Source organism: Taurulus bubalis, assembly GCF_910589615.1.
Source record: "Taurulus bubalis genome assembly, chromosome: 3".
Lineage (NCBI taxonomy): Eukaryota > Metazoa > Chordata > Actinopteri > Perciformes > Cottidae > Taurulus > Taurulus bubalis.
Window position 1 is genome coordinate 8,320,193 of NC_136591.1, and position 16,311 is coordinate 8,336,503.

The 16,311-nt window shown below is 39.4% G+C and overlaps 1 protein-coding gene across 1 annotated transcript in view; it reads right to left on the reverse strand.

The window, feature by feature from the left end:
• The window catches only part of LOC306733925 (phospholipid-transporting ATPase ABCA1), a gene marked incomplete at both ends in the record, with an annotated part of 128,719 nt that overhangs the window by 60,250 nt on the left and 52,158 nt on the right, over positions 1–16,311 (reverse strand). The window contains 9 exons of the mRNA XM_079215236.1: positions 255–353; positions 5,038–5,162; positions 8,431–8,570; positions 9,199–9,231; positions 9,394–9,501; positions 10,355–10,403; positions 12,041–12,246; positions 14,007–14,085; positions 15,179–15,393. Coding sequence (XP_079071362.1) covers positions 255–353; positions 5,038–5,162; positions 8,431–8,570; positions 9,199–9,231; positions 9,394–9,501; positions 10,355–10,403; positions 12,041–12,246; positions 14,007–14,085; positions 15,179–15,393 — 1,054 coding nt within the window. The remainder of the gene's footprint in view (positions 1–254; positions 354–5,037; positions 5,163–8,430; positions 8,571–9,198; positions 9,232–9,393; positions 9,502–10,354; positions 10,404–12,040; positions 12,247–14,006; positions 14,086–15,178; positions 15,394–16,311) is intronic.

Genomic DNA, 16,311 nt, shown 5'->3' on the forward strand with positions numbered 1-16,311 from the left:
AAAATATAATGCAGAGCACTCCTTTCCAATGCTCTGGGTTACTTGGCTTTTTTACAGCTTGTTCTATTTCAGCAGCATTTCTTGACGGAGGCAGAGACATGCTCTGACATGCATACCTCCGTGTTTGCACTTACATGAACACTAGCCACACATACACACCATGCGAAGCTGAACACTTTACAAGTACCATTTGGCATGACTGCATATGCGTACACTAACGCAATTATTTTAGCCTCTTGAGTATAAACGCTTACGGTATTGGGTCTCCATTCATGCAGCGACTCCCAAAGCCAGGATTGTTCACCAAGGTTTCCACCACCTTAGACACCTCCACATTAGCTGGCCCATCATTGCTGTACATATTAGGGGATATAATCAATACAAGTACAAATTCAAACATTTCAATGTGCAATAAGGTTTTTAGATTTATCTCTCATAGCAGGTGCACGACAGTTAAATCCTCGAGCATCAGTCAATCTGTCACAATGTCAATAAAACAAACCAAAAAGTCTCATTTGGGTATTATGCTCTGACATAAGCACAAACAAAACCTTTTGGTAGAGCCGTGGTAGAACTGTCCTTATTAGAAACTGGTCTTATAAAAACAGGAATGTACAGGCTAAAATGTGAAGTGACACTAGGCATAGCTTATTAAACGGGCTGTAGTATTGATTGGTTGAAGGAGAGCTTGAGGAAGACAGCCTCTGGCCTGATTTAAAGAGGAATTATCCAAATAGACGTTCAAAATGGAAACACTAATCGTGGTCTTGGTGGTCATGATCTGTCATCGCTTCAGATCTATCAGTCCATTGGTCCATGATGGAGTCTATCCTGAACAGATGAATTGATTTATAGAATGATCTCTGCAGTCTTGATTACATCTAAATGCTTGATATTTGCAACCAAACATCTTTAAGGTTCTGTGTTGGGTCGAGACCACACATTCAGTTCCAAGAGAAGACCGTCAACAGTCAATAAGAGCTGAGTTCACAGAAAAGTGACATTCTGACTCACACCTCTCCTGTGGGTTTGACTTTTGTCACAGTTGACAGCAGGGATTACTTGAGATTACGGGCCCTGCAATATCGAAACAGAATAATTATTTCAGTTAAATGTGTGATATGTCTCCACATGTTTGTGCCAAAATGCATTGTCACAATTAGTTAGGGTTTACGAAGTATTCTAATCTGTCTTACATCACAATTGGTTAGGATTTAAAACGTTTTATAATCTGTCTCCCTTCACAAACGATTACCATTTTACAAGTCATCTAATCCGTCTTCCACATTGGCAGAGCACAGGAGTTTAGATGATCATTAATCTTAAACGTGTCTTGACATTGGAGAAGGCCTGAAAGGAAATGGCATGCATCAGGGAATCCGATGTGGTGCATTTCAAGTAAATACTCTCCAGCAATGTAGCACGCAAAGGGGACTCAATCAAGAGTGAGAGAGAAATCTTTGAGTTTGCCATCTTTTTTCTTTGAAACATGAATTCCCAAAACACCATTGACAGATCACTGATTCACACTGTTTCTCTATGGTTTGAGTCCAGCTCTGCCCTCATGAGTGTGCACGCACATTCCAATATGAGCCTGTTCAACATTCTGTGTACAGTATAGGCTCTTCCCAGCCTTTCATTATTATCTGAGTGTCCTGTGCATATCTACGCCTTGTGTCTCAGTTAAACAATCTTCCAATTTCATTCTCATTACTAACCACACACATTCTGCCCTTTATCTTAAAGGTACCGTGGGAGTTAAAGCACAGTGTTTCATAAAGACCATTGTGATGGCCTTCTGCCAGCAGTGGCCACAGCCCAGCCAGCCATTTGGAATAATACAGTGTTCACTGTCTCATTTAGAGGCGTCTCCATGAAGGTCACACGGTCACTTCCTTGGCCACCAGTGAGCGCAATTGAAGTAGCCTGATTGTAAAAATGGATTATGTGCAGCCATCTGTTTTACAATTAACAATGGCTGGGTTACCACGTTATTTGAGATAATAAAACTATTGGACAGTTCCAAAATGAAGACTTGTGCATATACACAGAAACAGTGGAACTAATGAATAGTTCATCTAGTCAAACATCACCGAAGTATGAACTGAGACAACATTAGAAGAAAGTCAAATGAAGGCTACATTCATTATATTACAGGAATAACCCCTTTGGAGAATAAAACAAAGAGTATTATTCAGTGTAAATATTACTGTCCGTATTCTGATATCTCGTTCCAATTTCTAAAACAAGAATTACATTAACCAAAAACTAGAAATACAGAGGGTGACTAATGGCCATTATCGCCACAGATCTTCTACTTCTAAATTAGATCGATCGTTATCTTCAGTCATTCTCAGCTAAAATGATCATTGACATGCATATGTATATAATGCAGAATGCTCCTCTGAATGAACTGTTGAGATGAAAAGGCACACTACTTTTAATCACACTGTCATCATCAGGCAGTGTGTTTTAAAAGTCACTTAAGAGAAAAGACAATATTTACTAATTGGCCAGAGGGAATGTCAGAAAAATTAAAAACACTCCAGTTTTATAACGCATCATACAAGAACCATTCCAAGGAATTCCCAAGAGCACCAAATGTGTAGTTCAAGTTTAGTCACAAGAGACTATGTGACAAAGTAGGCGAATCATGCTGCATTGTGTTATATATAATTATATATAATATCAGAGTGTCATGTAAAGGTCTTGTCAGTCTTTTGAAAACACCCATTTTCCACAACATTGTACAATTGGGTTGATAGGTGTCTTCCAAGGTGTCTCTGAGATGGTTGTTGGTAAGTGCTCATGACATCTCTTTGTACACCATGCATTGGTCATAAAGGCAGTAATAATAGTGGTGGAAGTAGTAACAGCAATTAGACTGGGGTTGACTGTTTCAGCACCATACTAGAGAAAGAGACTTGAATGTTTTAACACTGTGGACAGTGATTATATTACATCCTTAGCAAAGGTAAAATACAGTAAAAGAAGAAAAGCACAACATTGTACTTTTAGACATGTAATGTAGTGTTCTAAAAACAAAGGTTGTGGATTGTTTTAATATTCTAGCTTCAACTTCAAAAGAGAAAAAAGAGTTGTGCTTTATAGAACCTTTTAGGGAATCAATCACGACCAATAATAACAGCAGCAGTGTCCTCAAGTGTTCATATTTCATATGTGATGCCAACATTTTGAGAAGACCGGTCCACCAAAAGAAGTAGCATGACACTTTATACAAAACCCTATCAGTTGTCAATGCAGTGGACTGGTACTGTGTGGCTATAACCAAATACACAAAAGGTTGAAGAAGTGTTTGTCGTTTGCATTAAGTATAGTGCCACAACAAAGTATTACAAATACCCACCACTATGTTGAATGGAAACAAAAGTGTATAAATACATCAACCCAAAAAAAAAAAGTCTGAAGTTAGTCTCACAAATAATCAGTTTCAGGTAACAGTGTTGTGTCTTGACATCTTCAAAGTGAATCCCTACAAAGTGCTGCCAGGGGAAATGAAACACCTGCAGGGTGGATAAGCAACGACATCTTCATGTCAAAAGAACATAGTATGAATACGTGTCAAGATTAGTTTGATGGTTTGGACAGATGCTGTAACGATTGTTGCATATTAGAATAAAACTTTTTCCAGCACTTTTGTTGTTCCAGAGAATGAAGAGTCATGTTGCAGCAATGTTTAGCCTACTAATGGGAATATGGAGAGATGTTCTCAAAAGATTATATTCAAAAGACAGTGGAGAAACATATTCAATTCTTTCTTAGGTGGTCATTATTATGCACTATACTTTCTAGGGTAAGATTCTATTAAAACATCTATGTGTTTTTATGTTTGTGTCCTCATCCTTTGCAATAACTCAAGTTTGTATTCAGTGGGTGTTGAAGTCCACCAAGGCCGTGCCTTGTCACCCAGTATGTGTCTTCTCAATGACAGAGTAGCAAGCTGCCACCGAGGAGGGGACAGTGTCCAGATTGATGACCTCAGCAGTGCAAAAATCCCTTGGTGATCAAACAGCATGAGCGGCACTCTGACATCTTTTTTCTTTGATTTTCTGTCGTCAAAGCTTACATTTCTGACAGTGTATTGTTCATCTATTCGTGCTACTATAACTAGGCAGCTCTTCTTTTTGATTAATTATTCATGCCCTCTCTGCCTCTGATAACTAGGGTTGGGTACCGAGAACCGGTGCCAGTATGGCTGCACGGTATATAGATACTAAAAAGGTAGCGCGGTGCCCGCACGTTAAAATCGATTATTAAAATAGCGGATCAGAGCACACTCGCTGCTCTGCTCTCTGTCTGCCTGCATGCAGAGCGGGGCTCGAGGGGGCGGGGCTTCCAGCGCTCACACACACAGTGCGCGCACACAGAGATCGCTAGAGACACGAGCACGAGCTTTTGAACGTCCGTCCTTGGCTTGATGGAACAAATCTCTCCAGTTGATATGAATGATGACGTGTAGTCCAGTAAAGCGGCAGTTTGTAGGATCCAACAGTGTCTGAGTTCTGTTGCACACGATCCCATCAGGCCATGATGCTTGTGTCTGTTCTTTTTTTAAATATATATTTTTATAGTTTGAAGTTAAAAGGTTTGAAGCTGTAGTTTGAAGTGTGTTTTGTATGTACTTATTTATTTATATCTATAGTATACTTTAAACAGTTAATAATATTGTTCAATTTGAAGAAAAAAAAATTGCCTTGGCAATAAAAAAGTATCGGTTCAGGCACCGTTTAGGCAGCGGTAACATTTTAAAAGTATCGGTTTAGCACTGGTATCAGAAAAAACCCAAACGATACCCATCCCTACTGATAACAGTAAACATAATTTTCTCGAGAATTTCTTTCCCTGGAAAAATATTGTTGCCTCTGGGTAATTATATTATTTGGTGTGTTACAACATTAAGCAACATTAAACTTAAAAACATTCACAGCTAAATTAAAAGCAGTGCTGAATTAGGTCAAAATGTCATAATTAACTATAACAAACACAACATTTTATAGTATATCATAAAGGTGTTACCTGTAAAAGGTGGTTTGAGGATCATACATCCAGGGTTGCAGCTCCAGACTCGGATATTCAGTGAATGGTGGGACGATGAGCGAGAAGATCAGAGACAGGCACACAAAAACAGCAGGCAGGACCACCTAGGAGGATGGTAACAATGCCAAAAACGGTTTCAGACATTTATGCTGCTACACATGAAGTCCTCTGTAGTAAAATGTGATAAATGTGGTAGAAGTCTCTAAATACGGAGACAACCGGTTGATTTCAATGCTGTACACATATACAGAATGAACATAACAGTACTAACGACTAAAAACCAAAATAGCAGAATGCGGCAAACATTTTTTTAACGATTTGACTGAAAAACGTGATCATGCAGCTACTGTGCAGTGCAGAAGGACAGAAATATGTCCGGCATTTTAAATGTGAGGACAGTTCATTTTAAGACCTTTGTAGTAACAACATACAATGACATCATTCTCAGCGATAATATCAAAGATGGCCTAAACACGTTGACATGGGTGATACAGATGTTTATCTATGCACTGGAGGCACAACAGCAAATGATTCAATGCAAGATCAATTTGATCACTTCCCCACCCGAGCCTCCTCGCTGTCATTACGTGCTACAAAATGACTGATGCAATCCACAATATTGCGGCCGCTGTGATAATGTGTGCACATTAATATGCTCTACACACACTTGTTTGGGCTCTTCTGCATGCTTTATGAGTTTGATTAAACACTTCCAACACTGCCACCATCATCTGGCCACTCAGACATAATTAGTTTCTCAACATTTTCTTGTCCTTTTTTATTTATTTTTAACCAGGCGCTGCCACGCTTCTCCTATTCCCCCCCACCCATTCAATCCTCTTTTCTTCGTCATGTAATTCTCTTTTCATTTCCTTGTTAGAGCTGACAAAAAGGTCAGTGGGAAAAATGCAAGCTATCTTTAATGTTTAATCACTCGAAGGTTGGAGCGCACTCGGCAGCAGGGGGAGGTTTGCGTACACTTGATTAATTGCAGGGCCTGCAATTTGCCAGGCCAATTCAAGATGCTACAATTGAAAATCCTAAATGTACTGCACGGAGCTACGGCCATGGAAATGTGCTTGGAAGAAAGATAAAGAGAGTGCAATGAGAGTGAAAAGCCTAATGACAGGCCGCAAAAGAAAGAACTATTTTTCTTTCTGTTGCTTTCCCTTTCTTTTTATTTCAACAGTAACAGATGGTATTTCTGCCATTGAGAGAAATCTGGGGGGGGGAAAGGAGAGATTATTATACTCACTAAGCCAAGGCACTTCGATGAACAATGTACGCGTTTAGCACATTTTTAAATTCAGTGGGGATTTAAAGAGGAGGATGGGATTATATGCAAACTGGGTATAAACACCAAAACACAATTAAGATGTGTTTTATTTCCTGCAAAGTCCAATGGCTCATTAGATTTAGTTGGTTTCCTCAACAAACATTTATGTCTTTCCTATTTCATTTGTGAATTCAATGCTGCAGCTTGCGTTCAAGTGCATAATAGCTTTGGATATTTTCATTGACGTGTTAATGTGGTCTTTTCTTTTCTCAGTGTTCAGATAAAACACAACAAATACTTGGTCTCAACTTATTGTCAAGCGTAAACACAAATAAAACAGAAACAAATGAACGAGTCATGCTGTAGCTGGAATTAGATTAAAAAACAACCTACATTCTGAATTACAAAACGTAAATCATCTGCAGCCTCAGAGCAAGGTGGCTGCAGCTGGAAAAAGCTTGTTGTAGTCAGTTCAGTTTGAGCTCCAAACACCAGAACCCTTCAACTCATCCACCGAAACCACTAACTGCTTTTCCCTGATTCTGACATTGCCAGCACTCCAATGTCCCCAACTTTCATCCCCATAAATCACTGCTTTTGTGTTACATGCCATAATCTCTTTTATATCCCCCTAACCGCTTGTATTCAAAGAGATTACCTCACCACACAATCATATCTCCTGACAATGGGAGCTGTTGACATGATGGGAAAGAAAAACCTCCTGCCAAATGAATAAAGAGGGAGAGGTAGGAGGTGCGCCCTTGCAGACAATGTGCACCTTTACATCCACGCTCACACACTTATCCTGCTCTGCGTCTCCACTAAAGAAGGACGTCCCAGATTGACAGTGACTAATGGGGATTGGTACTGCAGCAAATTAGAAGAAGAACCTCAGAAAGGTGAAACATTGTTCTCTGTCTCTGTCTCTCTCTCTCTCCACACACACACACACACACACACACACACACACACACACACACACACACACACACACACACACACACACACACACACACACACACACACACACTGCAGCACAAAGGAGTGAGCTGCATGAGCTTTTTCAGGTATGATAATTTCAGCATCATGGCAGCTGTCATAACTGATGGCATTACAAGATATTCACAAACACTCTATGAATCTAGATGGGTGGTATGTCAATTCAATTTAAGTCAGAACACACTTTTTAGAACTTGGGGGACAAAAATCACTTCAGTCCCTTAGAAATTGCTACTTACCAAAATTGATTTTGACTTGTTTAAATTAGGCCTGTTTATTGGTTTTGACTTTTGAAATTATGTTTATGAGGTGCAAAATGATATAGACGTGCACTTAATAGGCTAATAGCAGTCTGTCATCTCTGTAATTGTTAAGCGATCACATTTAATACATAGCTAACGAAAACACACGATTAGCACACAGTGAAATGAAGGAGAAGCAAATCATGTGTGTCACTTTGCCTTCCTGTTGACAATCACCGTTCAGCTGGAACTGAAGGTACTCTAACTGCTGGAAAAAACACCTTTCATAGACTCACTCTGCACCCAAATGTATGAACAGTTTCTTGCCAACACCAGACACGACATTGTGTCAACTCCATGAATTGACCCTACTTGAGATTAAACAGGTCTGGTCCCAGCTATCGACACTTTTTCTGCTCACAGAAAGTGATTTATGAAAACCAAAGAGCAAGTCCCCTCCACAACAACAATAAACACGTCGCTCATGTCGTCTCCAGCCTCTGAAGTCCCTCAAGTATTCCTTTGGGAGTAATGATGATGATTGTTCGTGCAGTTCACTGATGATATTACATCATTCTTGGCGCTGCTCTTCACATTTTTCAAACTTTTTCCTTGTATCCGATATACTACCCTCAAATTGCTTCTCACACAACTTAAATTCCACAACTATTGAGCAAATCAAGATGGATGACATGACTTTTCCCTGAAGATCTTAAATGAGCTTACTCTATCATATTTGTCATTAACCGATTTCGAGTGGCAACATGTATTTCATACGATCCTACCTTGATCCTCCCATGCAACCCTCCTTCTATAACCCTTCAATTCATCAATATGACAGACGGAGGCCATTACCTGGGCAATGAGTCCCTTGCGGCTCCTTCGGGCGTGGTGGAAGCGCTTGATAAAAAGCGCCAGGAACTGCCTCCTGATCAGCTCCCATCCGGTGATGACCATGGATCCCTTCCCACCGACACTGGTGTTCCTCTTTAAGTCTGGAGTGGACATTAACCCACCATGTAATTTATTACCAATGCACATGTAAAATATCTGGAAAGCACACTAATGGCCGTATCAAATATAACTTAAGTATAAAACCTGCCAGCTTCACGAGCTAATTCCACAGTGTAACAGCTATTTTTTTTTAAATAGATCATAATTTGGTAATTGAGCAAGACTAAGAAGGGAAAAGGTGATCAACAAGAGCTTTGTAGACACCTTGGTTTTATGTCTCACATTCTCCAGAATATCTTTGCTAAAAAAGAGGACTATCTTGCCACAGTAGTTATTAAGAGAATAAAGCATATTCTGATTGAAAACCGTTTTCATGGCGAAGACATTGTATGAAAGTGATTTTCTTTCATCAGGGCAAAATTGAAAAACTAAAGAGACAGGTTAGATAACGTTGTATGGATTTTAAGGAAATTATGTTAGAAAATTCAGACAGAGACAGAGCCCTTGTTTATTCCTTCTTTTCAAAATGGTCACTGAAGTGAAACAGACAAATTGAAGCCAAAGTAAATTAGGTTATTAACTGAAGAATAAAAGGCGTATGGAAAACAGACATTTGCGAGCATAATCAAACTAAGATTGTCTGTACAACGGACGTGGTACTGTACCTACCTTCCACTTTACTTGTGAACCTTTCCTTTAAGTCTGCATGAGAAAGAAACAAGCCTCAAGGTTAATTTGAACTATTTGAAATAGCACCTATAAATATTAGTATTGGTCCACTTTCTGCATTGAGTAAATTCACAAAAGTTTAATTGAGCTTCCTTCATTAAAACACAACTGCAAGATACATTTGGAGAGACTTGCCACTCATTCCAGAGACTTGCTCTGTTTTCATGTGGACGCTGGCGATGCTGTTCCGCTTGGCTGTACGGGAGCCTCTTCTGCAGTCTCTCACCAACAGCTCCTTTGTTGCTGTGGGAATACAAATAAGATATGTTGTTTTGGCCTGACCCAATTTAGGGTTATAAATAACAATAAGAATAGCTACCTGCCGTATTGTTCCCTGAAAAAGCAAGAAACCATGTGTTTTAGGAACGTGAGGAAATGGGTTTTTAGATTAAACTGAAAAGGGGAGTTGCTTGCTGATGGATGGTAGATTTATCCACTGAGATCGATCAATGAGAAATAAGAATGGATTGGTAAGCACAATATCATTCTGTATAAGTATGAATGCCATGTGCACAGGGGTAAGAAAAGCGCCTGGGAAAAAAATTACTTTTCCCTTTGAAATAGCGAGCTATTATCTGCAAGCATTGCCCCAAAGTCTGCCAGTCACCTGCTGTTTACTTTCACTCCATGATAAGTTCCACTGTTAATGCAGTTTGTTTGTGTTCAGTATTTCTTGTATTCCTTTTTTTGCATATCAATTGCTATTTTTTTGTTTCTAGTCAATCATAGGATTGACTATTTGACTGAAATAACTGCAGTGTGGATGCAAATGAAATGGCATCTCTGGGGCTAGGTTAGTTGGCGGAGGCGAACCTGTTGGAGAATCATCACGAATATGTTAAAGACTCAAGGAGGAATTAGCTTGCAGACGGGATGCATCATAGTCTATCACATTAAGCTGTTGTGTTTCTGTAACAGAGGCATGATTGTATTTTCCCATGGCAGACATAAAATACAATGTTTTAAACAGTCATGAATATTACCAACATTTACTAGTGGATGTTGTTAAGCTACATGCGTTTCCAGAAAAGATGATATACATTACACCGTTCATCCCCGTAACATGTGATAGCATGCAAACATATTGCCACCTTACTTGGCATTTCTGCGTCCACTTCAGTATCTTCTGCCACTTTAAGAAATATCTGTGAAATTAAGAAAATGATGCATTGATATAATTTCTCAAGGAAGCTACAGTATGTTTCCTTTCCTTTTATGTAAGCATGCACACAAGCAGGCAAACTAATGCTACAGAAGTAGATACGATAGTTACACTATCATGTTTCTGCTTTGAATAAGATCAGGGTTGTGCATCCACGGAGACCCTAACCATTGCTTGAGCACCTGCCAATTGGCCTCTCTAAGATAAGTGCCCTCCTTGGCATCATTTATTAATTTAGGCCATATGTCAAAAATAAATAAATCTGCATATTCAAGAAAAATCTCTGAGTGACCTTCTGTTATTTTATTCTGCTGTGTGTGTTAAGCCCCGTTTCAACATCTGCCTTCTAAAAAGTCTCTGAACAACCCTGGAAAAGCCTACAAAATGTGTACTGAATATAATTTTATGTGGTGAATCACATCAGTCAAAAACATAAAATCTAACTGCTGACATCTTAAAAAAGTCAAAGAGTCCTTTAAGAGGTTTTTTATATCAATAACCAGGATAAATTGTATTATATGACCAACTTCCATGAAACATCCCATTCATCAGCCCTTGTTTATTAGTGCCTTAAATTGAAAATCACTGCGTATTTCAACTGAAGTGTCATTGGACTTCAATGAAAACATGGATTGATGAAATAACCTTGTCTTGTCTGAATTTTAGAAATGCAAAAGGAATAATTTAGATTGCCTGCAGGCCATGAGTGTCTGATTCATGTCTGAGTTACACGAAGAGTATTAACCGACAGTCACTCAGCTTTATGATCCAAGATAAGTCTGGATGGCAAAATACTGTGTGAGTCATAGGAAAAACATTAGACTGTGTACTGTACGTGTCGAGACTTTCATTGCGCTTTATTTTGCTGCTAGATACTGGGCAATACCTGCTAATGTCTCATGGATGCTAAATATACTAACACAACAGCCAGAATCTTCTTCACTTCCTAAAAGTCAACACAGGCGTCTTTCAATAAGTAGATGGGCATGAATGGGTGTGAGAAGGTGACTCCTTGTATGGAAGTACCTGGCATCAGTGTATGAATGGGTGTTAGTGGGTCAATGACATGTAGTGTACAAGTGCTTTGAGTGGTGGTCGCTATAGACTAGAAAGGCTCTACAAATGCAAGTCCATTTCACATTTAAAAGCAGATAGCCACCTGGAAGCAGAATACAACCAAAGCGTATTTCACCGGTGTTTCTGACCGTGAGTAGTCCTGGGTGTGTTTTCCCACTGTATTTCCCTGTGTAAATACTTATAACACTAATAATACCATAATAATAATAACATTACCACCAGGAAAATGCAGTACCTCTGCTAATTGAATCTGCTCTACTTTACAACCACTGTGGTCATGTCAGAGCAAGCGATCGTTAAGTGCATTTCACTGATGTTTCTGACTTCAAGTTACAGATTTAGAGATGATTTGAAAACTTTCTTTCTGAAGTAAAACTATCACGTTTCAAGCAGTAAAATAGTACAAAGTATAAAAAAAAGAGAGACAAGAAAAACAAGGGCAATGTCAGTACGTGAACTTTCTTGTTCCTGTGTGTATGTAGATATCTGCTCTATATGTGTGCATGCACAGTAGCTAGGTTTTCAATCCCACGCTTAGTGTACCTCCTCCAGCGTGGTGTCAGAGATGCCGTAGCTGGTCAGGCCGAGGTCAGCCATGGCCAGGTCAAGCCCTTGGAACAGCAGAGCAAAGGTCCCATCTCTGGCGCCACCATAAGGCAGTATGTAAGTGATCTCCTGACCGATGCTCTCCAAGAAGACCGCCTCAGGGACATGGCGGCGCACAATTTGATCCAGAGATGTCAAATCTTCTGGAAAATTACAGACCAAAAAAACACTAAAGGATGGTAAAATCACACGCACGCAAATAAATATTTATATCCCTCCTTTCATCCTTCATCCTTTTAGATGAAGTTCTTTGTTAGATTTATAAAATGGACAGAGGGTTCAAGAGCAACCACGACGATTCGCTGCAAAATAATACAGTGACTAACAGCACATTTTTAAACCAAATGTTGATGAAAAATTATATATACAAATAGGAACCAAATACATTTTCATATTTAAAAAACGCTGTGTACTGTATGGAGATCAACACATACCTGATGATGTGACCTTTAAACATACTAAAACAGATAATTCTCTTGTCTCATTCATTCTGAAGCTGGGTCTTAGTGAGAATCAATCAGGACAGTGTTGCAGAACGCATCGCATCCATTATCGATCCAGAACCTCTCATACATAATTACTGCAGCTTAACAACCAACGGCTTGGTGCTTTATGAAGAAGTAAATGGATCTGCCTCTCACATCAGATTGAATTATTTGTAAAAATGAGCGTGTGTATTACCGGTGTGTGCTGTAATAAAGAGAAATGTGCTGTCACTTGGAGAAATATGATTATTTGTATGGCATTTTCTATCTTATATTTAATCATCTTGTGTGTAATCGTTGTGAAGGTATGAGCATTGCTTTTCCATCCATAATAAACTGGAGCCGACCTAATATTTTTCTTCTGATCGTCTTTTACATTTGTACTTTTGTTTACTTGATCAAGGCTGCAGATGGTAAAAACAAATGAAATCCCCAGCACCACATGTTTTAAGTTGGTCTATATCTGTTCTGCTCCTGAGGTGTAACTGCATTATATTATTCTTACATGAGTCAATCCAGAAAAACTGACGTGAGGTTCAGGAAAATCAGATCTGATCCTTTACCCAGCACACTCAACTGTAAGGTCAATACATATTTGGTTAATACGTTGTTTGAGGATTTCGGCGGGTAACTATATTACAAAATCCTAGACTTAAAACCTGCAATAATATTTTTCCCAGGCCTCTATGGGGCAGTAAACACGTTATAAACACAACCTTGACATATTGTGTCTTTTTTGCTAAATTGGCCAACTTGTTAAAAAAAAAAAAAGTTGCTTATTCATACATCCAGCAGAAATGTCATCACTCATTTTGAGTCGTGTCTCTGGCCACCTGATGAATGGAAGTCCATTATTCACTCTCCTGTTCGCTCTGTTTTTGCTCTCCACCAATTACCTCGGTTAATATCTGGCTCTTCAGCTCCAAAATGCTTTTGATCAAGAACATCATTCAATTGCAGGGCATTTGTCATACTTTCAGAATATTATGGTCAATGTCCATCATTTTCCATTTCGTCTCCTACTTTTTCTGCACTCACAAAGCTCTTCCAACTCTCTCTATCACTAAAACCCCTGCTTTCCCATTTGTACCAACCATTTAACCATTTAACCTGAAGCGCACTCTACCAGTAGTAAGAACCTTTCAACAACATCTCAAGGCAGCAGCTTCTTTACTACTCCTGTGGTGTCTGTTGGTTTCATATTGAAAAGGTATAAAATAAATCTTTAAGCACATGGATCTTCAGATCACACAACTTGTATAGTTATTGTTGACATGTTTTTGAACTCTTCCAAGACTCTTGTGTGGTTTTAAAGAAAGCTTCCAACTATATAACATTTTGATAAAGTGTAGATTTACAGGTAAGGTTAGGGGCTAATCCTCAACTACGAATGGCGCTAACAGAGACAAAGTTTCCACCTGAGGGATCAGAGTTGTCCCAGCTCTGGCTGCCGATGCCGTCATCCGGGCTGCTGTTCCTCAAAGGACGGTCTTCCTCCTGTCAATCAGAATGAGATTAGAAGAGTCTTATCATGCATTGCCACTTAGAATGATAAACAGTGCCTCCCTGACAACTCCTTGCTTACAGTAATGTAATAATGGATGCCATTCATGAGTTTCTATTTAATTGCCCTAAAATAAACTGTTTGCGTGAGCCATTGTGATCAACCGGTAATGCAACACTCTTTTCAGTCTAAAACAACACACCCAAAGGAAAATTACATTCCAATTCCAACAAAGGTTGAATAAACCTCACTGCGAGAACTTTATGACATTCATTAAATGGAGTTTAATCACACTAAATGAGAGCGGGACAATCAAACTTTGTCCAGCTCTGTTTCAGAGTTATATTGGCTGTGTAATTGCAAAATCTTCCACTGGATTACAAAATCGTCATCTAGAAAATGGGGGGGTTCTGTTCTACCTTGCCCACAAGGTGTTTGCATGCTTATTTATTTATTTTAAACAAATGACTCTGCTCACCTCAAAGAGACTGCAGACTAATGGTAATTGCTCTAGCCCTGCTGGCATCAGTGCATCTTGTTCATTTGCTCCTATTGATTAAAACTAAGTGTGCGAGGCACCATTGGCGAGAAAAAGCGAAAATCCCCCCTCACCCCGGTGACAATTAGTATCATCCAGCACGTAGGCGTTTGCCAATTCTCATGCTGGGAGAGACTAAACACAGATCATTACAGGGGGAGGGCGGCAAGGGAGAAAGAGAGCACTCAGGAAAGTCGTGAGAGTGAGCCATGTTCAATAACAGACTAGAGATGGGTTACTGTTGTATCAATGGGGCTTGCAGCAGAAGTTCTTTTCTTGACACGTGAAGCCAAAAAGAATGATCCATTTCCAATTACAGCAGTTTTATGTAAAGTTATTTTAGTGGGGATAAAAACTAATTGTGTTGTCAGACAATGTCCCTAATCTCCAAATGTGTGGTTATCTGGAAATAATGAGATCACACAGAGCCAATCTGTCTGCCAACAGCCGTTGTGCACAAAATAATGTTTTGAGACTTTGTTGAATATATTTTTTATTTAGGTCCTCAAATTGTTAGTAACGTAACTACACATGCTTTCTGTTCGTACCTCTTTGGCCTGATGGTGTATGATACCATTTCGCTGAACTGTCATCTTTGTAGTCCCATCTCGGACCAGAGTGAGGTAGTAGCCGCTGCCAAAACGTTTCTTTAGGAAGAGTGAGGAACCGCAGCACCGCATCTTGCCATGGGAGATGATGGCAATGCGATCACCTAAGATGTCTGCCTCATCCATGTGGTGTGTAGACAAAATGATGGTGCGACCTGAAGAGAGAGAGAGAGAGAGAGAGAGAGAGACTTAATAAGGTGTTTGGAGTAGTGTCTACGTGTGTGCTGTCAGTCATAGCCATGAAGTAAAGTATAAAAACCCTGGATTGCAATTATAAAATAGTTGAGGCACAACCTGGAAATGAAAAAAAAGGAAATAGCACTTCTAAAGCATTTTTCTCTTTAGAAATTGTTTGTTTTGACAACTGTGGTTATGAATAGGAAGCCAGAAAAGATGCTCCAGATCAAAAGTGTTCAACATCAAGCCAATATCACAACTTATCTCTGTTTGGTAGTCACTTATCTCCATATTGCCAATTCCACAGTGTTGTTTTACCCAACAAAGAAAACTCCAGAGGAGTGTGTGGGCATGCATCTGGGACTAAATAATAATTATGATAAAGGTCACCCTCAGTCTATACTTTACAGGCCACATATTATTTCCGCTCTCGCTCTCTTGCACTGCAAATCCTTTGATTCGAGAGGCATCAAACTGAGCACAATTGCAATGACAAATACAGCATGCATCGCAAGGTGATTCACAGGTGTTCTAATCTGTTCACATAACGCTGTACCACATACCACATATTCATTATCACATAGCCCAGAAATCAGAAAAAACAGTACTAGATCTGTAATGAAGTCACAGCAAGGTCATGTCACTGCAGTCAGCATGAAAGCAGTATCACAGAGCACTGGGTAACTTTTGATCCAGTCAATTTTAAAGCAGAACACATTTAACCCGATGCCTTTATCATTATGTGACAAAGACAGGAATGTGCTTAGATGTCAGTAACTGTGAAAAGAGTGGTAGCATTTTTTAAAGCTAACAAGGGACAAAAGAGTCAACAAATGCTAATTACAGATGATTTTTTTTCGTGCTAGTGGAATGGTTGTGGAGATGCTAATAATGGC